The sequence below is a fragment of the Barbatula barbatula genome (assembly GCF_947034865.1).
Source record: "Barbatula barbatula genome assembly, chromosome: 13".
Classification (NCBI taxonomy): domain Eukaryota; kingdom Metazoa; phylum Chordata; class Actinopteri; order Cypriniformes; family Nemacheilidae; genus Barbatula; species Barbatula barbatula.
The window spans coordinates 19230645-19254620 of record NC_136776.1 but is presented as its reverse complement, the minus strand read 5'-3'; the positions used below and the strand labels follow the sequence as shown (position 1 = coordinate 19254620).

The following is a 23976-nucleotide window of genomic DNA, read 5'->3' as shown; positions in this document are numbered from 1 at the left end:
CAATCACAAGACCAGGGTAGCAAAATTCGATGGGCAACATAAATCGACAGAACACTGGCGTATAACGTAGTGCAACGTAGTATAACGATAGTATCACGATAACGATTTCGCGATATTTGATGTCAAACGCAGATCGGTTCGCGCAGCACAGACGCGCACATCAACTTGGATAAAACATCGGGAAAAAACGATGAAAGATAGTGATGGAAACTGCCGACAATTTATAGAATTAAATTCTTAAAGTAACGTTAGCAAATTCACAATTCACCTATACGGGCACAGTATAAACGCATGCACGAATTAGGGTAACCCATCATTTTGCTTTGCTAACTCAATTCAACAAACAAACAAACAAACTTATTGTATAGTATTTGAGAATACTTTGAGACAGTACAAGTATACAGAGATGCATTTCTCGTGCATTCAATTGCAGTTTTAATGAAAACTGATGGGACCCAACGTTAGCGATAGTATCACATGAAGCTGGCATTAACACAAGCCAAGGTAAGAAGACAAAGTAGCAGTGAACACACCGGTAAATCATGTGTTCGTTTAGCGTGTTTAATTGCCGTGGCAAAGGTTTTTGTTGGTTTCTGACGATTTTTTTTTACTGTACTCATATTTGTTCACCTGGCGTTGTCGCGTCTCTGCGCATGCGCACTACGACATTAACCTTTCATTCATAAAACAAATACTTCATTTGTGGCATCAACCGGCGAGTAATACGGCTGAAGTTATCTGATAAAGACTTGTGCATGCCTGTGTACCTGGTCTGTTTGTCAAAAAAAAAATATTCTGTGGCTTTTTAGCTTTGTTTCTTCCGATTTGTAATTGCAATGAAAACAGAAGCCATATATGAATGGGCAATTTGAAGCTCTGAGCTTTTTCTGGCTGTTATTGTTAATGTGATACAGTCCGTTTGTATATGGTCTCTGAAATCTGAAAGCGAAATAAAGTTTGCAAACTACATGTTTTTCCTCAAGATTCAATGAAAGCAATATAATATACTATGGCCATATACAGTGTAGTACAATATTATGCATAATTTTATCACAGCATATATCATAGTTCAACCTACTGTAGCAAAACTCTAGTTCAGTCTTTTTATTCTTTAGTTGAAAAAGGTACAAACAATACAATTTGAATTAGTTTTTATAAGCTTAATTAGATGTTAAAGATGTTATTTATTTGATGTTATTTATATTATATAAATCATAATTTGGACATGATTTACTCTTTATAGTCAGTCTGTGATCATGTCCCTGTCTCTTTTAACATGCCTCAATACATTTTGTTGATTCGACAAGGCACTGGATTAAATGGAACTGGCATAGGCTATATACGCCATCATCAGCAATGTACACTTGCGGCCCCAGATCTCAAGCGACTCAAAGAAAAATAAATATAACATCATTATATGTTTTATTCTTTAACAAATTAAAAAAATGGACAATAGTGCAGGTTTACTCAAACTCAGGCATCTGGTAAACGGTGTGCAGGACAACATGTGTTATATCACTTCAGTTCTCTGGAGACTATTTACTATATATGTATGAGAATGTGAGTTCTCTAAAGATCTCTTAAACACAAAAAAACAGGAAATAGTGCTTCAGAATGCGATGAGCATTACCTGGAAGAAGAGATTTACATCTCAACGGGACTACCTTGGTAAAATAAAGAAAATAAATGAGGAATACCCAAAAGGTCTTACACTTTATTATTTTGGTCAAAGAATTAGAACTAATAGATGCTTAGATTCATTTGAATATTGTGGATAGTGTTAAATAATTTATTTATTTCTTCATTTATTTCCTCATCGTAAATTGTTTATTTTTATACTTCAAAACCTATCGCTAAACTTTTCAAATACATTTTTAACAGAATGTGTCCACAAGTTCTATTCTGTGGCATAGCAACGGCGTTTCTCACCCCCATGTGGAGGCAGCAGGGGGGTAAACACGTCTGACCACACCACATTTATCTGTCTCAGTGTGAGGGCAGTTCCCAGCAGGGGGGCGGCATGCTTTGTCCCGCGGGTCAGGCCAGGGCAGGAAAAAAACGTGTGCGATTGGACAGGGTTTGAGAAGTGCTCGACTGCTGATACATATGGGTGACTGTTTTTCCAAAACACCTTTGTGTTAAAGTTACGTCTGATCCCCCTTCGACTTCCATTTCCTTTAATGAAGCCCATAGGGCAATAAAACATCAAAGCATCCGGGACTCAGCTCGCAGGTTTGCCTTTCAAAGTTTGAGAAATTGAAAATGTGCTCAAAGCTGGTACTAATTTTAACATGTCGCTTATTTCCTTTTTTCTTTTTATATTTTGTCTGCCCTTGCACTCTCTGGAAGCTCTTTTGGAGTGCACCGAGCTTTGTCTACTTGGGGGAATAAGAACATCTGGGTTTGTAAGAACAGGAGAAAAGTAACAACCTTTGGAGCTCTGCACGTTTCCTGTGTTTGGAGATTTAACTCTCCTCTCATTTTCCGTGCATTTCTGCTGGGTTTGCAGCTCTGCTTAAGGTAAGACGGCAAACACACGTGTCAACCCTTTTTTGTTCATTTCACTCTTTTTCTCTCTCTCTCTCTCTCTCTCTCTCTCTCTCTCTCTCTCTCTCTCTCTCTCCCTGTCTGTTTGCTTTTCAGTAATGGTTCTTATTCAGCAGGGGGGCAGTTGAGGGTAGACCTGAGGAGCTGACATGATTCCTGTTTAGTCCGCACAGTCAAGGGGAACTAAAGGCCAACAGCAGATTCAGCTATAGGTATGTTAACAATGCTCTGCTAGCTCTCTGTTTTGTGGTTTGAAACGATAAAATGTAGCAAAGGAGACATTTGAATGCAAATTTCACAATCCCTGCTTTCGCACATTGGCTTGTGTTTAACAAGGACAAATGCTGTTTACACGCAACCAACTTTCTGTGAAAGTCTACTATTGTTTTGAGAGAATGAAATGGGGATTGAGAAGTTCTTAATACTTTGTCTGAACATGTTAGCTTGTGTTTCTTACATCAATAGTGCGCATGAGTCTAAGTCAATGGCGAGTCATGTTTAAACATGCAGTTTTTTGGATGAAAGAGGTCTAAAGTCGAATCTGAGTTTCCAAACTCGTTTTTATCATTACATTTACAAAACAGTTTTGAGAGGGGAGGTTTGGAGCATGAGATAAGATTTTATAAATATGCCTATTACTCAAATTAAAGTACTCATAGTGTATTTAAATGATTTTGACATTAAAGGGACAGTTCACCTAAAAATTCCTTTCATTGTTAAGTTGAACACAAAACAAGATGGTGGAATATCAAAACAGTTATGGGGCACCATTGACTCCCATAGTATTTATTTACTATGGCAGTAAATGGGGGATGAGATCTGTTTGGTTACTGACATTCTTCTGTTTATCCTTCTCTGTGTTCAGCAGAAGAAACAAAATTATACGGCTTTGGACCAACCTGAGGGTGAGCAAATGAAGACAGAAGTTTCGGGTGAACTGTCCCTTCAAATGTCACTGTGATTCAATGAAAAAACTATTGTCTGACACCTGTGCTTTCTGGTTTCTTTGCCATTTGGCTACATAGGAAGTTACCATGAGAAGTGCAGTTTCCATGCTCCTTTGATCACTTGCCTGAATTCATTAAGGCTGTCAAACGATTAATCGCATCTAGAATCAAATTTTGTGTTTACATAATATATGTCTGTGAACTGTGCATAGTAATTTTATATTCATGAAAACATAAAGAATACGCATGCATACATATATTTCAGTAATTGGTAAATATAAAAAAACAAGTAAATATTTCCTAAATATGTATACATTCATGTGTATGTGTTTTTAAATATATGAATATGCACAGTACACAGACATATATTATGTAAACACAAACTGTTAATCTGGATTAGATTAATCATATGACATGGCTACATAATTGAAATGTTAACAATTCAATAAAAATGTTAACTATTGTAACATTTGTAAACTATTAAAACTGAAAGTTTTGGTAATCATTTGGTTAAAACGAGATAGAACAGAAAAACAATGTTGAGAACTGTCTCTTTAATTCACTGCAATTCACAAAAGTATGTTTGTAACAATAATTTAAAAATTGAGCTGTCGGGTATGATTTTGTGAGAGATGTCGGTTTGATGTCATTCCATGTTTACCCACATAAATTTAAGTACATCAAGTAACCTGCAATTGTTCCAAACAGAGATGAAAAACTTACAGTCTGCAGCTTTAATATTCCAACTAATCCTATTGTTTCTTGGTTTGTTTTGATGACCTTTAGTTCAGCACATACTACCTGGAAAAGACTGAAAGACTTACTCTTGTGCTGAAATTCCTCTTTTCATGTCGGCAAACCAACTGAATTTACTGAAAAGATGGCAGTGACTTTCTTTATTTTCACCTTCACCTTGAGTTACCTATGGAAACATGCACAAGGTTCGAGTCTGGTTCAGGTAAACACAGGCCTCCAGGTAGCCAGAGGACGATCTGTATTCGTCACGGCAGGTGAACTCAAGTTCCGCACGATGGGGGCGTCTGAGGCCTGCAAGGTGGAGGTGGTGGTCACTGAGCCCATCACACAGAGAGTTGGAAAGCTCATGCCTCAGGTAACAAAACAAATTCAGTTTCAGCAAATTAAACCCATGTCGTATGTGCACAAGAAACTATTTAATGTTGTCTTGCAGGTCTTTGATTGTCAGTTCTTACAAGATGAAGTGAAGTATGTTCACAACGGCAGCCCACTATTAGAGGAGGACACAGTCATGCTGAGGGTCTACAGGTGAAAACTGCGTTGTCATAATCCTTCATTTTCCAACAGAAAAGAGATAGTTCACCCAAAAATCCATGTGTCCATATAATGGAAGTCAATGGGGTCCAATGTCCAACGTTACCAACATTCTTCAAAATATCTTATTTTGTGTTCTGCTAAAGAACGTCATAGAGGTTTGTAATGACATGAGGGTGAAAACAATTATGAAAGAAATACAATTTTGGGGTGAACTTTCCCTTAACATTTAGCAGTTGTTTTGTCAATTAACAGCTGTTGTTTAATGTATTCATAAATCAAGAAAGTGTCCTGCTGCAAAAACCATTAAAGTCTAATGTAATTTCCTTACCAAAACATTCTCTGCATTTCTTCTTTGCACACTCAGGTTTACCAACATGGAGACTTTCGTTGAGACTGTCTTGCTAAGGGTCAAGGTTGTAGATTCTCAGAGAAGCTTAATAGTGTTTGGAAGTGTCCCCCTCGGGGTTCCTGATTTCTACGGACTCTCCAACACCATCAACAGCAGTGTCCTAGCCTTTAAAACCCAGGCTGGTGTGGTCTGCACTGTCCGTCTTCTAAGCTCAGAGATCAACTTTCCAATGTTCGGTCAACTGGTGGTTGAGGATCATACAACTGTAAAGGCGTCTGAGGCTGGACCAAGAATAGGTGTTTGGATTTTTGAATACACTAAACGATTATTTTGACTCTTAAAGGGATAGTTCCCACAAAAATGAAAACGTGTTCCTCATTTACTCACCATCATGTCATTCCAAACCTGTATGAGTTTCTTTCTCCTGCAGAACACAGAAGAAGATATTTTGAAAAACTTTGGTAACAAAACAGCAATCATTGTATGAACACAAAACCACTAAGACATTTCTCAAAATAGCTTCTTTTGTGTTGTACAGAAGAAAGGACATATACAGGTTATGAAAAAAATGAGGATGAAAACATGACTTGATTCTATTTGAAACATTAGTACCTTACTGTAGATCTTACCATCCTTTAAACCGTTCAAGGGTGGCATACTGGAACCCCCTGTCCAGGAAACAAGGCATGTGACCACAATTCAAGAGAAGTAGAGTTCCTGAAGACAGATTGTGCAGCGTTCCTCACTTCAGGTCTGAAGTACCAGCACCTCAGCCCTCCATCACCTGAGATCGATTATGTCCCGATCAGGGTGGAGTTCAGGGACCAGACTTCACGATCTTTGCTGGAGGTAAAATATCACAAAGAATCTGATCCATATAAGACCTTTACACTGAAGTCACTGAATATTCTTCTCCAATGTTTTAGACTGAGAATATTTGGTTACCAGTACTGATTCTGGGGGCCATGAAGAATCAACCCCCTCATGCTGCCTTCATGTCGATGTTCATCCTGGAGGTGGATCAGTTCATCTTGACTCCCATGACCACCGCTGCCCTGGATGGCAAAGACGATGAGACCCCTCAGGCTCAGCTGATCTTTAATGTGACCAAGCCACCAGCAGAAGGATATATAACTCACTTGGATGATCACACAAAAGTCGCCTTCTCCTTCTCATGGCAAGATCTGAATGAAATGAAGATTGCCTATCAGCCACCAAACAGCAGCCATACAGCCAGGAGAAATTATGAGGTTGGTTTCTTGTGAATGTCTCTTTCTTCTGAGGAACACAAAAGAAGATTACCATTAAAGTGGATGAAGATGTGTTGCTAATGTAAATGTTGTGCAGGTTGAGTTTGAAGCCATTGACGGCTTATTTGCAGCAAGCTCACCAATCCTGATGCACATCTCTATCCGTACTGCAGAGACCAACTCCCCTCGAGTCTCATGGAATATGGGTCAGCAGATTTACTGAATTATATATAATATGATAAAAATATAAATAGTCTGTAAGGCTGAGCAACTTTATTCTTACAGGATTGGATCTGCTGGAAGGCCAATCCAGACCCATCACTTGGGAGAACCTACAGATTGTTGATAATGATAACATAGATGCTGTGACAGTCATCGCTGTGGATGGGCCTCTGAATGGACACTTAAGTGTAAGAGGTAAATCATGCCTTACCTTCATTTAATATATTATGCTAAAGACAAAACTCCAATAAAAACTTACCAGTTATTGCATGAGACAGAACTTAGAATGAACTAATAATAGTGAATAGCACTGAAATTTGACATTCATTGTACATCCGAACGCAGCCTTTTCATCCTTATTCATCATTTATTCAAGCATTTATCAGATGCTTTAGTCCAAAGCAACTTCAATTTTATCAGCATTCAAGTCAAACCCGTATAGTGCATCCTTGCTTCCGAAGTTTAAACCCGCTATTACCATGTGGCAACCATCTATCATGCAAGAAACATATGTCTTGGTACCCTGCATGAGTTTGCTAATCAACTGTAAAATGCTTTAGCGACACTCGCCCAGGGGCCCTCTCGGTCAGAAGATGTCTTTAGAGCCGTAGCGTCTGTCCTTCCACTCCAGCGGACAGCGAGACAGCTTTTAGTTCGCACAAACCTTGAATGAAGCAGATTGTTAAGACTTATGGCATTTCATGCCTCTGCACAGAGGCCAGATGTACAACACAAGGTCATTTCGCTTCCCACAGACTATTTTAAGCCAGCTTTGTGGACTGGTGACAATCTATGTCTGAATAGCATTTTTAGATGTTTATATTTACAAGCATGTGTGTGAAATGAAGAACTGTATGTAGCCATTTTATTGTAAGGGACTAAATGGGTGATTTCTGGTTTCAAGTATATCAGCACCGGCCTCCGGACTTCTCAAACAACTGTTTCCATGTTCAACCAGCCGTTTCTTTTAATTGGTGTGGTTATGGTTTTGATCTATACAGGATCCAAATACACCCAGGACCATCCGAAAGCATATGTTTGTGCTTTTTACAATAAAATGATTGGACCCAAATTTAGTTATTAACAGACAGATCTCTCTTGAGAACCTGGATAAGGATTGGGAATTCCCACCCGGACATCTAACAAGTGACTCCGACCCTTGGGAAAGTTCCCATTCAGGTAGTCCAGTGCCTTTGGCCAAATGGAAACATGCCGCTGCTTCTGCCCATTGTCCTCATGTGATGGAGCCTTTTTTTTGGGCCTGATGCCCACAGCCACCTTTGGGCCCAATTACTTAGTTGTTTCTCCAATGGACTTGTGGCCCTTTTCCCCATGATGAAGTTGCTAATTGGGTTTGCTGTGCAACCAGTCATCATTCAATCTGTCTGGTGACCTTGCCCTTCTGTCTCCCTGGCAAGCAGGAGCTCTGCTTCACGGTGGGCGCCCAGCCATTGCCTGGGAAGGACGCCATTTTTCTTTTTGTTTTCTGCGTTGGGATGAAGGCAGCGTGCGTGCCGCAGGCGAAAGCGAAACATATTTTTCGTATTTTCATCAAGCCGAAAGAGTAAGAATGCAAACAAATTGAGATATGTCTTATTTATTACATAAAATAAAGTGTGTGGATTTTAAGTATAAAAAGATGGTTAAAAGTCAGGACCTGCGTTAATATTATAATGACTTTCCAGCGGAGATGTGTTAGGACCCACGGTACTAAAGCTTTTAGAGGAAATACTCAGATATCTATGGAGATACTTTCCAGCCGAGGAGGTTGCTTTGATTCGCATCAATATTTGAGTAACATTGTTTTTTTTGTTTGTTAGAACCAAGATATGTTGTTGGTGTAATATTAGCTGTGAAACGGAGCAGTTTTGAGCATCATTGTTAATCTAGAACCAGTGTGCTGCTTGTATATACTTGTGTCGTCTTCGCTTATTTTACTGCAGGGTACAGGGAGAGGAAACACGCTTTGTAGAGCTGTTTGTATATTTTGGGCTACTATACAAATAGAGAATTCAATGCCTGTAGGCCCGCTCTGTATGTAGATCGAAATAGCTTATTCTAAGGTAATAAAAACATAACGGTTCATAACGTAAGGTTTTTTAACACCTTTGAAGAAATACCTTGTATATTATATTGTATATCTGTCAATAGATCCCCTAAAAATCCCACATTGTTCCTTTAAATATGGGTGATGTAGAGTATTTACATATAGACAATTTAGATTAACAGATATTGATAATTTAAATTATATAAATATAGATGATATAGACTTTATACAGTAGATTAAAATACATAGATTATATAGATGTAGACGATATGGATTATATAGATTAAGATTATTAGATAGAATTGAACCTAATGTGATCAATTCATCATCTTAAACTGGAATCAAGTGCTTTTTGGCTTGTCATTAATCATACATACGAATGATTCTTTGAGTAACCGCATTCTTTATTCAAGGTGGCAAAGGTTTCATGTTTAAGGTGAAGGATCTCAGAGAGGGGGTCGTGGTCTATCACCATTCTGACAGCGACACCACCAGGGACTACATTGTCTTTCGCATCACAGATGGTCGCCACAGCATCAGACACAAATTCCCCATCTACGTGCTTCCAAAAGACGACACCCCTCCTTATCTCATCAATAACGTGGCCTTCGAGGTCCAAGAGGGCGGTTCTGTTCGGGTGGAAGAGTACATGCTAATGGCCTCGGACTTGGATTCCAGCGACGACTATATTCAGTATCAGATGATCACTTTCCCCAGAGCTGGACAGCTAGTGATAAAAACGTCTAGACATGAAGCAGGTCAGTGGGCTTTAATGCCAGGATGGGGTTTTATATATCTGTCAATGCAATAAAATCAGTGTAGTAACCAATGTCTTCATGTCAACCAGGTCTCCCAGTAAAGAGTTTCTTACAGAAGGACCTGTTTCAGGGCATCATCTACTATAGGCATTTAGGGGAGGAAGTGTTTGAAGACTCCTTTGATTTTATCCTCTCAGATGCCTATATTCCTCCAAATTTGTCCGACAGGCATGTAAGTCCCACCTCACTGAAGTAATAACAAACATTCGGGTCTTATGAAGTTTGTCAGATGAACTGACAAATTCATGCATATATGCATTTATGCATTTGAGAGGTTCTTAAAGAGTTCCACCAAGGTGCACTACAAAAAAATATAAGCTGTTTGTCTCTACATTTATAGACGGTGGTGATCCATGTGTTTCCAGTGAAGGACCAGTTGCCTGTGGAAGTTTCTGGAACGGTCCGCTCCATCACTGTGAAAGAAACCGAGGTTGTTTACATCACTCAGAGCCAACTACACTTCAGAGATACAGAGAATCCAGATACTGACCTCATGTATGTGATCACCCGTCCCTGTCTCAGTCCGGGAAACACTAGGTACAGTATATATTTATTCTCAGAACGAGGTTTTGAAAGGTATTCACTTGTTTCTAACATAAACCTTCTCCAGACTATCAGATGCAGGCAGACTGTTTTATACTGACAGCACAAACGCAATGAAAAAAGACGCAATGGTTCCAGTGCTCAAGTCATTCACCCAGGTCTGAAACGTGCACCTTTAATGCACCTTAAAAACTTAACATAATTTTGGTGTATGTAAAACCCAGTTAAAAAAGGTGCTTCAAAAGGTTCTTCGATGCCATAGAAGAACCATTTGGTTCCATAAAGAACCTTTTTAACATCTGAAGAACCTTTCTGTGTCACAAAAGTTTTTTGCTGAGAAAAAAGGTTCTTCGGGTTATAAAAAAGTAAGAAAAAGATGGTTCTTTAAAGAACCATTGATTGAAATGGTTCTTTGATGGCATCGCTGTGAAGAACCTTTTAAGAGTGTAGTTGAATTGTATCTTTAATGTCTCCCACAGCATGCAGTGAACCATCACAAAGTCGGCTACATGCCTCCAATAGAGGATATTGGTCCTGACCCCCTCTTTGTGCAGTTTGCATTTTCTGTAAGTGACCAGCAGGGAGGCACCCTCATAGGGCTCACTTTCAACATCACAGTGACACCCGTTGACAACCAAGCTCCACAAGTGAGTTGTTCACTATTTATGTTTATATTTTTGTGTATGTGTATTTTGCTACAAAAGAGTTTTAAAAGTTTCATCATTGAACTGAACAGACACAGTACATCTTGCTAAGCTTTTAATAATCTATTTTCCAACATAACTACAGGTATGAATCGCTGTATTTGTCTCCCAAATTCACAGATGTTCACTAACTTGCTGAGGGTTGAGGAGGGTGGTGGTAGTTTCTTGATGGGGGAACACCTGTTGGTGCAGGATGTGGATAGTTCAGAAGATCAGCTCAGAGTACATTTGAAGACTCAACCACAGCATGGAACACTGGAGCTGCAGGGCACCACACTGATGGAAGGAGACAGCTTTACTCTGCAGGACCTTAAAGCATTGAGGGTCAGGTAGGACAAAAAATGCTACAGATGGCGATATTTCATTCATGGTTTGGTGTATGGTTTTGATGGATCAAACACTTTGAGCAACCAGGTGTACATCCATTTTTATTAATGCTTTATTATGTTTAAGAAAGTTTATATTATATTAGGGTTAAGACAAATTACTGGAGGCCATTTCATTATCCCATCTCTGTCATGACAGATATATTCATGATGATTCAGAAACCTTGAAGGATAGCATTGGACTCACCATCACCGATGGAATCAACTCTGCGAATGGAGAGCTTTTAGTTCAGGTAAATTCTAAGTTATACGTCTGTTAATGCAAATATAATCAAACATACTTAACATTATAATTTACAGTAGATATATTTAAAATATATACCTTAACACTTCCATATCGTGCTTCCTTACTGCATTTTCTTATTAAATGTAATTGATTTATTTTTGTATATAGATCTTGCCTGTGAATGACGAACCCCCAAAATTAGGTTCAGATTTAAGAGCTGAACTGTCATGCAAAGAGGGCGGTCGTGTCCAGATTACGGTTGAGTACATCTCGGCTACAGATGAGGACAGTGAAGATACTCGTCTAACATACATGTTGGCCCGAACACCTGCACGTGGGGTTCTACAGCGAAATGGAGTCACTGTGGACAAGTTCTCTCAGCTGGATGTGCTCAACGGACTCATCTTCTACCTGCACACAGGTTATGACAGAACCTGTTACTCCTAAAACTTGAAAACTAAATTTTATATATCAACTCAACAGGGCTATCACAACATCAGATTTTCACAATATCATTACTATATCTATTAAGATCAAATGAATAGCTCTATCAGTCAAATATTGTTTATTTTTTGTAAAAAAAATTGATCACATTAATAATCATTCTTAATAATCATGATTATTAATATCATAGTTATTGTCAATACTGGTATATTGTGGCAACCATACAACTAAACAATAATTTATAATAAACTATATTACTTTGAGGCCAATTCATGTATTCACATTATTTCAAATAATATATTTTATTCCTTATGCTGTGTTCACAGTTCACACCAAACGCATATTAAGCGATTTGCGTGAGTAAATTACATACAAAGTCAATACAAAGATGCAAACACGCATAAACTTGCAACAGGCGATGCGAATCGGGCGCCGTGATTGCAGAGGACGTGCGTCAAATTCATCTTCCACAGAAGAGCTCATTGACACCTACTGTTTGATGGGTCTGGATGCGTGAAAACACTCCCCCTCGCATGATGTTTTTAGCATCACTCACGTTTGGTGTAAACACAGCATAAGTTTGCAAATCCACTTAAATCTTGAAAAATGCTCCAATGCCAGGCCTCCAGTCTTACCGTTTTATTAATTACATAATAATAGATTGTGAATGTTATAAATAATTACAGCTCTCCAATACACTTCCCTCGTTCAATAGGTGGTGAGATTGGTCCAGATCCTGTGTCAGACACAGTCACACTCATAGTGTCTGATGGAGAAGCTGGAATAATGGATGGCTGTTGCCCCGAGGATGCTCTACCCCCACCCGTCCCCCTGCACGGGACACTTCCGGTCTATGACCTCAATATCACTGTGGTGCCTGTCAACAATCAGATCCCTGCCATAACACTGGGTAAACATCTACTATAGCGTCTGTAGTTGTCTTGGGGACAAAAAAAGACAATGGCCTTTCATTTGCTTCCATTGGACTGAATGGATTAAACCGCACACTCTCTCGATTTATTCGCCAGAGCATATTGCAAAGGTCTAATTATTACTTATTACTTCATCCTAATGACAATCCGCTTAAGTAATCAAGCAACCAGGACATGTCTGTGCTATAGGCAGGTGATGGACCGCAGCTTGGTGAATCGCTTAATCGCCATCCCCGCATGCAGCCAGCTCAGGGAGCCACACTAAAGCAAGCATAAGATCCGAGAAATGGTAGTCAAGAGGTCTCGTAAGCGCTACGGCCAAGATGAGGGATTTAACAATAAATCCCAGGCCTGAAATTTAACTTTGCAGTTATCAATGCAGAACAGTGACCAGAGCGAAACAATAAGCGAATGACGGTGGCTGGGTACCAAGAAGGCTTGTTGGCGGTAGACGTACACGCCAGCTGGTTAAGATTGAAGACGTAGAGCAGAGTGGTTGAGGTTAAACAGCACAAGAAGAACAAAGATAAACATTCCCATGAGAGAAAGTGGACACAAAGAAAAGACAATAGACGACAAGCTACTCATTGTGTCTTCCATTTTCCTCATTCAGTCTCAATTGTAATCTTTAATTCGGTTAATCCTTAAAATAAAAAAGCAGGATTCTCCAACGTTATGTAGCAGATCTCGCCTGGTTTGCGAGAAAATGTTGGCATGTAATTAATTTGCATTGAATAAAGGCTGGCACTTTTTCTACAGACTGCTGGTCATTAATTCCTCTCTGTGTTTGAGGGCTCCATCCAACCACAACCTCACCAGAGCCCATTCTGCATTCATTATCAGTGCAGTAAATGGTAGCAGATGCCAGTAAGCAATGGCATGATGACTTTATCAACACCCAGGTGGCAGCGTGCTGGCCGACAGCCGAGAGAGGGAGCGGAGTGTTAGTGGGGTGGCATAGCGGGCATGGGGAAAGAGGAACTGCCTGAAAATGAGAAGAAAAATATTGAGACTTCTTCTGTTATAGCACTGTTCTTTTTCTTCTTCCATCAGGTGGCATGTTTCTGGTAGATGAGGGTTCCAGTGCGTGTTTGTGTGGGGGGGTGTTAGAGGCCACTGATCCGGACACTCATCCGGATCAACTCATCCTTCACTTGGTGACCCCACCACAATATGGATTCCTGGAGAACGTTCTCCCATCTCCTGGCTTTGAGAAAAGCAATGCTGGACTCAGAGTGGGTCAGTAGCATTTCCAAAGCTATCCGAATGTAAATTTGCTTATTCTACACTGCAAGGAAGAAGTTCCTTTTTGGCAGTGTAGAACAACATTTATCTATATATATCTATATCTATATCTATATATATATATATATATATATATATATATATATATACTTATAACAAACTATATTCTCTGAAAACATGCTGTTATTTTGCAGTATTGGACAAAATAATTCACCTTTAATTAAACTCCTAATATTTAATCTGTTATTACACTTACTCTACAACCTTTAATTTTAGCCAACTAAGTCAAATTTTATGAATAAAGTTTCTTTTAGACAGCTGCACCTCAGCTCAGGGTTTATCAACTATGTCCAGTCATTGCACCAGGGCATTGAGCCCACAGCAGATTTCTTCACCGTTAGCGTCAGTGATGGGATTCAGAGATCTGCACCATTGCCCTTCTACATCATTATCAACCCTACCAATGATGAAGTACCATCACTGCTTCTCGGCAACTTCTCAGTAAGCCTTGCTTTTTCAAACGCTACCTGTAGCTGTCTGGTCTCAGGACTTAATTTATCAGTAAACAAACTATCTTCTTCAATAGGTCACGGAAGGAGGGATGAAGGACCTCAGTCCTGATATTCTAAATGCAGTGGATGTTGATGTCCCAGTTGAAACTCTTTCAATCACCATCCTGGTTCCGCCCGCCCATGGAACCCTGCTCAATGGCATACGTGGTCTTGAGATGAGCCGTTACAAAAGCATGAGCCCTGAGAACCTAAACGGAACGTTGGCGGTCCATTCTTTTACTATACAGGAGCTACAACAAGGTCAGTTCTTAAACAAGTTATCAAACATTTTCCCAGTGGGATTCTTCTTGGGTATCAGCATAGAGTTTGAGAGGACAGTGTCCCTTCTGTGGTACAACCACCCTTGTGTGCCTTCCAGAGGGCACTGGCTTGTTATCACTGTGGGTATCCAGGCTTGCAGAACAGATGTTGCAGGAGACAAAGGTCACAGATTGCCTGCGGTGCTCTTGCTTCATCTGCAAAGTCGCTCTGACTGCTCACTGCACGGCTAAGTCGCGGCCGTTGTGCACATGGTACTTGGCGACCGCACAGCTTTGCTTGTTAGCAAGTGATAAAGAGCCTTTGAAATATGGGCGAATAGGTCATGGATGAAACGGAGAGCGTTCACAAATGAACTAGTAAAAAAAGTTTTAGGGACATCCGTCAAAGGCAGCTATTGAGGAGCTAGCCTAGCGGTCATTTGAAATCGCTATCAAATAACATTCTTTGTTCTGCTGTGATCCATAGGAATGAAGATCATGTATATCCACGATGACACGGAAGCCCTCAAGGATGCTTTCACCATACAGCTGACAGATGGTGGGCACACAGTCCAGGGGACTGTATGCGTTCGAATCATACCAGTCAATGATGAAAAGCCACGGCTACTAAAGTAAGGACGCCCTGGGACAAATTCAGAGCCAAAAAGGTGGATGAAAGTGGGAATGTGTTGGAGAAGCTGATCTTGGATAGGTTTTAGAGGAGGGGTCGATACAACCTGCACTGCACATTTGCCTGGGGAATTTGTCTCTCCCTGATGGAGTAACTGAGAATTAAGTTACATCCTTGAGTAAATTGCTAATCATTCTCGGATGAGGCTGTATATGTAAGCTCCACAACAGCAGAAGTAATGTGTATTTTTGACGTGAGCCTACTTCCTTGTTGAGGTCTGCTCACGGACAGGCTGGTCCCGGTGGTTTTTCTAGATGTGAATACGTATTTATTTATTTAGGATTCACTGTAGCGTATAGACTTGTCATCGGTTGGTTAAGTTTACAAAGTGTCTGGATCTCTGTGCACAGAAATGCAGGTGTTGAGGTGCAAATTTTGGAGAAAAGAGTCATCTCTAGTGTGGTGCTAGAAGCAGAGGACCACGACACTCCCGACAACCAACTTTTCTTTATACTCAATGCAGGTCCCAGATTTGGCCTTCTTCAACTCTTGGTTAGTGAAGATGGATAGTCGTTGATATGATATGCAATATAATTGAAAGAGACATTATTTTTATTGAAATTATGCATCTTTTCTGTGATCTCCAGACAGAAGAATGGATTGATCTGAGTCCAGGTCAGAATTTCACCCAGGAGGATGTGGAGATGAACCGCCTCCGTTACTCTCACACTTCAATTGTTGGCTTCAAAGGTCACGATAGGCTTCACTTTGTTCTCAGTGATGGGGAAAACACATCACCTCCACAGACTTTCTTCATCTCAGTTCGCATCTCTCAAAAAGGTGAGTTTAGTTGATCAATGCTATTGATTTACAGGAACCTTGCTTCTGCATTGTGCTGTCCTTAAAATGAAGGTGAAACACTGCAAAAAGCATTTTACCAACTCCCACTTTACATTTAATTAATAATGTTGTATAGGCATTGAAATATAATGACATATCACTCAACTCCAAAAAAAATTCTGTGCCGTTATATCATCACCATAGTGACAGTCCAATCGTCATATTTGTTTCCCTCTCAACCCAAGTCCAAGGAAAACAACTTTTCCGAAAGACTAAATCTGTACATACATAATTAAAAGCACTGGCACTCCCTATGGTCAAAATGACTTTGCCAGTTGGGTGAACATGGAAGGATGGCATCCATTGTCCTCTTGGCTCTGTTCTGACTTATCCTGTAGGAGGAGAGGTGAGAACGTTCTAGCGTGCAGGATGGGCTGCCTTTAAACGCTCAGCGTGAATTATTAACAGAGCAGAGGCCAAACATCTGTAGTCCTTCATCGCAGCACTGTCCCTTCTGCCACAACTAATTCTCACATGTTAACAAGCTTATCTGCGCACACACTTATCCCATGTGGAAAAAATAAAAAATTAGATATTGCTAATAGTGCTTTTGCAGTACAAGCATTGTTACAACCCAGTTTACTTGCCGCACACAGGCGACATTGCTCTCATCACTAAACCTGTAACCCTGATGGAGGGAGAGAGAGTTACCCTGACCACTGATATTCTGATGGCCACAGACAGTGGAAGTGCATCAGATGAGCTCATATATACTGTATCGGTTCTACCTGCACATGGACACCTGCACATGGTTCAGACTCAGGGGGTTCCCGTGTTCTCCTTCACCCAGATGGACGTGGCTGCCAACCGGGTGTGCTACACTCATGACAACAGCCACTTTGCTGACCGCGATTCTTTCAGGTCAGTGATTTTTATTGTTGTTTTGTTAATCGTAAGAGATCTGATCTTGTTTTAGTGCTTTTTACATTCATATAATTTATTAGTATAAAAATTGTAAATCATTATATCAGTTCAGAAAAGCAACATCTAATACAATAACACGTGCACAATAATGTATTTTATAATAGGTGATATGATGGGAGTTTTAAAACCGTATCAAACTCTTTTCTTTAAAATTCTTTATACTAGCCCACTCCAATCATTTCGATAAAAAATTTAAGATGATCTAAAAACAAGAGATGGATCACTTTTGCTTCGTCCGCATGTTTTCTCGGCCAATTTGGCAACGGGCTTCAGTCGGGGTGTACAGTTGACCTGCGCCGTCTCAAGTGATTCTATAACTGGGTTTGTCACCTAAAACTCTGGCTTGCTTTCCTCATTGGGTCATCTGGGAGCAAACAAACCTTGCCGAGCCAAGCCTGACAAGAGGCGGTAGAGTACAGACCACTCTGTGCCAATGTGTTCAGTCGGCACAGCATGGGGCGGAATGAGGGCCAACCCCAGCGTGTGGACACTATGCTGTGGTACTTTTTCACATTGCAAATACAATGGTTAATTCGTTTTTTAGGTGTTTGTAAATTCAAAGCAAAAACAGGCAGGCGCTACCTAACACCTGAGCGATACACCAACGTGTCAAACTCCGACAGCGAGGTTAAAAAAAAGAAGAGATCTTTGCGTCTCCCATTGCTCTGCCATGACAGCTGATGATAAATTGCAATTATTAAGAAAGTAATAACTCGCCCTGGCATTGGTTATATGCCTCTAAGAGATGCTGTCCAGAGACGGAATCCCAGGGCACAATTACCAAGCAAATTCGGGACAATGGCAATGCCAGATGTTGCACCAGTCTGGCTGCGAGAGTGGACCTGCGTGCAGGTTGCGAGGTGGCAGTCGTGTTGTTTACCATGGCTGGCAATTATCAGCTCCAGGGCAATCTGTATTGGGTGGCAGATTGCCTTGGCAGAGGGTGGAACGTGGGACTCAGCCTGGCTTGTACCCCTCCTTGTCGTCTTTCCTGCTTGAATATGTCAACCCTGTTGGATGACAATTGGAGCTCTTTGACTGACAAGTCTTAAAGCAAAGCAATACACATGTTTTTTAGAGTGATCACAATTATTCTCTCATTCAGCTTTGTCGTCACCAATGGCATGACCTCCAGAAGTGGCAGCGTTCTGTTCACCGTGGAGCATAGTGACCGTATCCCTCCCACCCTGAACATTAACAAAGGCCTTCAGCTCACAGAGGGCACTGTGAAGATCATATCCCATGAGCACTTGAAACTGACTGATCCAGACACAGTTCTGGACAATCTCACCTATATCGTTACTCAAGACCCACAATATGGGAACTTGCTCTTGAGAGGAGATCCCCTTTCAAAGCCATGTTTCACGCAAGCGGACATTAACAACATGGATCTAGCTTACCACCATCTGAACGGGCGAGCTAAGATTGACAGGTTCACCTTTCAACCCACTGATGGAACTAACACAGGTTATTTGGAGTATGGACAGATGAAGAGAGAGCCTGCTGTTTTCACAATACAGGTAGGTCGTTTCTCCATCTAAGGACGTTCAATTAAAAGTAATGAGTAAAAGTCAAATGTTATCCTTGAAGAGATCCGAAATGAACTCCGAAATTTAAATTCTTGCATTTACCTTGCTTGCATTGTCGTGTCATTACAAACCTGTATGACTTTATTTCAATGGGTTCCAATATTGTTCGGTTACAAAATGTATTTTTTTGTGTTTAGCTGAAGTAAAAACAAGTCACACATGTTAGGTTTGATGATTTTTGGGTGAACTATCCCATTAAAAAACTGTACTACTCATCCTCAAAATGTTCGTTTCTTGTAATCAACGTAGTCTACTGTTTTTGTTTTTTTAGTGACTGACTGTGAAAATGTAAATATTTTATCTGAATTAGAACAAAAATGTACAATATTAACCATCATTTACTTGAATAGTTACCACAGTTATGTTATTATTATTGATTTCAATACAACAATAGTGTAGAAGCGTCATTGTTTCTCTTTACATCTGCTTTTAAAGCCAAAAACTGCTAATCCAAATTGCCATTGTTTTATTACATTTTCTGTCAAATGTATTCAAACTGAGAACATTATCATTTGTCAAACTGCTAAATAATAATTGTTTACCAAGTCATATTTACAATATTTACAAGTACCGTTAAAAAGAATAAAAAATACACATACAGTAGTAACTACTGTATGTCTTATGTATTTTTAAAACACAGAGCTAGAAAGTTACCTCAGTAATTTGTTGTATTATGTGTGAATAATCATCTTAGTTTTAGCCTAAATAACTGTAACTGTCTTGTGAATAGAATAGAATAGAATAGAATAGAATAGAATAGAATAGAATAGAATAGAATAGAATAGAATAGAATAGAATAGAATAGAATAGCCGAACACTACATGAGATGAACGGGTTAGCATAGAGGTCCCTGTTGGATTGCATTTTAAACGGAGAGCTGCGCCCGGCCAGGTGCTCGCGCAGGTCCGCTGACGTTCACCGAGTTAACCTTGGCTCTCTCGAGGCCTCTATCCACATTTAATATTCCGTTTAAGCGGTCAGCGAGGCGGCAAACGTGCTGGCCGCAATTCCCGCCCGTGCCTGAGAGAAAACACCGTTTCTTCCTGCACAGGTGAATCGGTCGAAAACTTTGGTTTCCGTGCCCGCGGGAGAGCGCACACCGTTTGTTGAAGCTGCGCGTTACTTGAGCCAAAAACGCGCATCCGCCGAGACCCCGGCGTGCCATGAATGATGTATAGGCCACTATACCGGTTAAAAGACAAGCAAATAAAACATATTTTTTGGTGAAAGCAGGATGCTTTACGTTGTTCTGGTGGGCAATACATGTTTTGTATCATAAAAAAATGACATTGATATTTTTTAACATTTTATTAATTGTGCATCATGTTCATTTAAATTATTATTTAATAGTTTTATTTGTTCTTACTTTTGTTTGTTTTTTTAAGCAAATGCACTTTCGCAAAATATCTTTAAGTAATTTTACTGTTAATGAAACTAAAATAACAATTAAAAATGTAATCAGTAATATTATTCATATTTATAATACATTATTGTTCTTTTATTGGGGTTAAATTAGCGGCTGGATAGATAGATTTAACAATTTACTGTATAAAACGGTATTTTTACTGTATAAAAACATATGGAAAAGTATATGAATACCAAAATTTAAAGATTTCCTATATTTTTAACGTTTATACAAAGCAGTGACTCTCGAACATTTCTCGATATGTAACACTGTAATGCTGCCCTCTAGTGGTAATATTTCATGAATGCTTTTAAAATGTTTTCTCTCTTCGGGATGCACTACTAACCCATGCCATCATTTTCATCTTTACAGATTGAGATACTGGACAAGACATCACCCAATATTGTAAACAAGGGCATTCCAAGTACTGTGGAGAGTGATCAAGATGGCAAACAAGGCATCTACATCACTGCCAAAGATTTGCAAGCCACCGACCCAGACAGCCCCGACGACACACTTGAGTTCACAATACTGAGGCCTCCACATTTCGGATACTTTGAGAATGCCCTCACAGGCAGGTGCATGGGTGGCTGATGGACTGTCACTATAAAATTCACATATATTAGGTTAATGGAGGTGTAAATATAACTGTTGTTTCTTTATAGGTGCCTACATCAAAGGGCGCTTCACCCAGAAGGATGTGAACCAGAAGGCAGTGCGCTATGTCGTACCTGTGGATATGGAAGTGACATCAGACAGCTTTGAGTTCCAAATCACAGATCCAGCAGGAAACACAATGCTTCCTGAAGTGTACGTCACCTCGTTGTAGCGCACATAAATTATATTTCAAAAAGTACCTACAAAGTAAAGCAGAAAGTATACTTTCTTATATTTAGTTCAATACAAGTAAACAAATACTGGAATGCATTTTTCCTAAGGAATTACACATGGTGTAATGTTGGGGCCAATGTGATTTTGCCTTTTTCAATTACCAACACAGGATGGAGCTCAGGTGGTCCCGTGTGGAGCTATCTGCTTCCTGTTTTCGCGTTTGCGAGAATGCAGAAACTCTCGGTGTGGAGGTGGTGCGTAGTGGGAATAGCGTAGATCCAGCGTACATCGGCATACAGGTGTGGTTAATCATTTTAAAACGGCATTGGTGTGTCACATGCATCTATATTTGCACTGACAGAGTTCATTTAAAAAAAAAATGATCATACAGGTGGAAGAGGGCACGGCCAAAGTTGGGAAAGACTTCACTCACAGTTCGGCCAGTCTTATACAGTTTGATCCAGGTGGTTATCTCATGCATTTCCTTTTAGCCTACTAAGATTTGATGTATGTTGAATAAGTTGTATGTGCACATTTTATATGCACTAGGTGTGCACATCAAAATGTGGAACATCCACCTCAAAGATGACGGTTTAGAAGAGAACCATGAGAAATTTGAGGTGATTCTAAAAGCTCCAAAAAATGCGGTTTTGGGACAAAGGAACAAGGCCACAGTTGAGATTGTGGATCCTAGGAATGGTAAAATATGACCTTCACCATTCCCATATCACATGGTCTTTCTGATATACGAATAATCTGAGACTATTACCTCCAGGCAGGTGTCATCAAGATGATCTTATTGTTGAAGAAGATGACAGAGAACATCCTTTTCTAAGCCCACCAAACGTCCAAGAGCCCGAACCCCCACTGGTTGAGGAATTCACTCCAGACCCAAGAACCAGGATCTTCTCTGACAACTATCCGCAGAGAGGGGACGTCCCATATCGTACCCACTTTAGCCATTTCGGGGAAGGAGAAGCTCGGGAACAGACTTTTCACAGTCAATTCCAGAGACAGCTGAGGATTCTGGGTAGAAACAGACACAGAGTGAGCCAGCAACCACACATCTGACATTTACTTCATAGTGTGCCAATAAAACACATGTTCATTGTAGTGTGATTATGGTTTTAGGTGCATCTGCCACAGGTGGACAACAGAAATCAAGAAAGAGTTTGGACAGTAGGGTTTTCATTACTGCTTTTGTTGCTGAAAAAGTTTAGGAATACAAAATGACAAATTCATATTTTTTTTAGTTTCATGGGATTTTCCCAGTGAGACAAGAGGAAAAGGCGCCCATTCCTCGTGTCCACTCTGAACTGGAGATCACTCCGATCTGGTCCTGGTCTGGATTTTCTGCTGATTCGGAATCAGTCGAGACCCCTCAGAGGGACTCAGACTCATTCGCAATGAACTCAGCAGTGCAACAACACAAGGTATGTATGTCTTAATAATTCTGCATTTATTTATGGGTTTTTGACTTTTTGGATTAAGGAAAAGATTACCTCAAAATGGTGTTAATTTTTACTTTTGTTGACCTCCCGTCAACTTCGGAACACAAATAAAGATATTTTAGGTGACATACGAGAGATTTTTACGAGTACGAGAATACTTTATGTGCGAAAAACTAACCAAAATAGAGACGTTAACCGATATATTCTCCTCTGTCTTGTCAGTCTATGGTGCGCGTTCACGAGAGCATTTTGACGCATCCGCATTCGGTTTGAGAATATATCTAGTAAAGTTGTTATTTTGGTTTGTTTTTCACACATAAAGTATTCTCGTAGTTTAAAAAAGAATTGAGCCACAATGAGCGGATGGGCCAATTTAACAATCTCTTTAGTACTTTTCTGGACCTTGACAACAACTAAAACCATGATGTCTATGAGGAGCCCTGGAAATGATGTCACTGAGAATATCTTAATTTGTGTTCTCAAGATGCCGGGAGGTTTTAAAACATGTTGAACATCATGTGGGTGCGTAAAAATTGACACAATTTTGATTTTGAGATGAACTTTTCCTTTTAATACTACTAATTTATTGCACTGGAATACTGTACATGTTATATCTTATTTTTTATTTTAAAGTCTCAGAAGTCTGTTAGTATTGGTTGTCCCAATGGCTGGACTCACCATCGGAGAAACTGCTATATTTTGGGCCCTGGTATTGCTAGCTGGAGCAGCGCGCAACATGCTTGTATGCTGTATGTTACACTTTTTGCTTGTAAAGGAAAAGTATACATGCGTACATATTTGCATTTTTTCAGACTTCATCTTTTCCATCTCCACATTAGGCTTGAAAGTCACTTGACAAGTGTGCACTCCAAGACTGACATGAAGTGGATGTGGAAGTTTGCTGGAAGGCAAGCGTACTGGATCGGTAAGATTATATATCATCTGAAACATTCATGTACTGTTTTATAGCATTTATTTTCCTATAATTAAGAATGCTTTGATATTATTTATGCAGGACTCACAGGCAGTCATGAAAAGTGGTCTTGGACTGATGGCAGACCTCTGACATTCTCAAAACTCAAGAAGGGAGCCGGGACCGACCGTCAGGATCAAAACAGCTCGACTGCCACCTGTGTTTTGGTCCAAAGTCAAAAGATATGGATCCCAAAAAGTTGTACTGAAGGATCAGAACACAGATACATTTGCTCATCACCTGCACAAATGAGTTAAAACAGATATTTAAGTTATAATTGTCATTTTTGTATCGATTTGAAATACACTAAAAACGCATTACTGAATTAAGCAAGGTTTGTTAATGGATGCTTTCTGTTGTGATTAAATGACATATTACATTGTGATAATACAATAAAACATATAAAAATAAAAAATGAGTCATAAAATTCATCATTTGTGCATGGCGCATGTTTGCACACAAATGTCTGCTGTTTCTACAATACAATCGTGCTGCGGTTTAAGATACA

The 23976-nt window shown here is 39.8% G+C and overlaps 1 protein-coding gene across 1 annotated transcript; it reads left to right on the top strand.

Moving 5' to 3' along the window:
- Positions 1-4524: 4524 nt before the first annotated feature.
- On the top strand, positions 4525-23859 carry frem1b (Fras1 related extracellular matrix 1b; the record flags this gene model as incomplete). Its single annotated transcript, XM_079471919.1, has 35 exons — positions 4525-4605; positions 4684-4778; positions 5152-5432; positions 5888-5985; positions 6063-6386; positions 6484-6592; positions 6672-6803; positions 9069-9413; positions 9503-9645; positions 9814-10010; positions 10084-10174; positions 10496-10663; positions 10841-11049; positions 11246-11339; positions 11501-11753; positions 12492-12686; positions 13762-13947; positions 14258-14454; positions 14540-14765; positions 15252-15396; positions 15806-15947; positions 16043-16235; positions 16892-17156; positions 18325-18739; positions 20586-20787; positions 20879-21023; positions 21214-21343; positions 21436-21508; positions 21594-21743; positions 21820-22091; positions 22176-22223; positions 22298-22477; positions 23129-23244; positions 23335-23420; positions 23511-23859. 35 exons carry the CDS (start codon positions 4525-4527, stop codon positions 23723-23725), a joined length of 6201 nt encoding a protein of 2066 aa, XP_079328045.1. The 3' UTR covers positions 23726-23859.
- Positions 23860-23976: the final 117 nt, after the last annotated feature.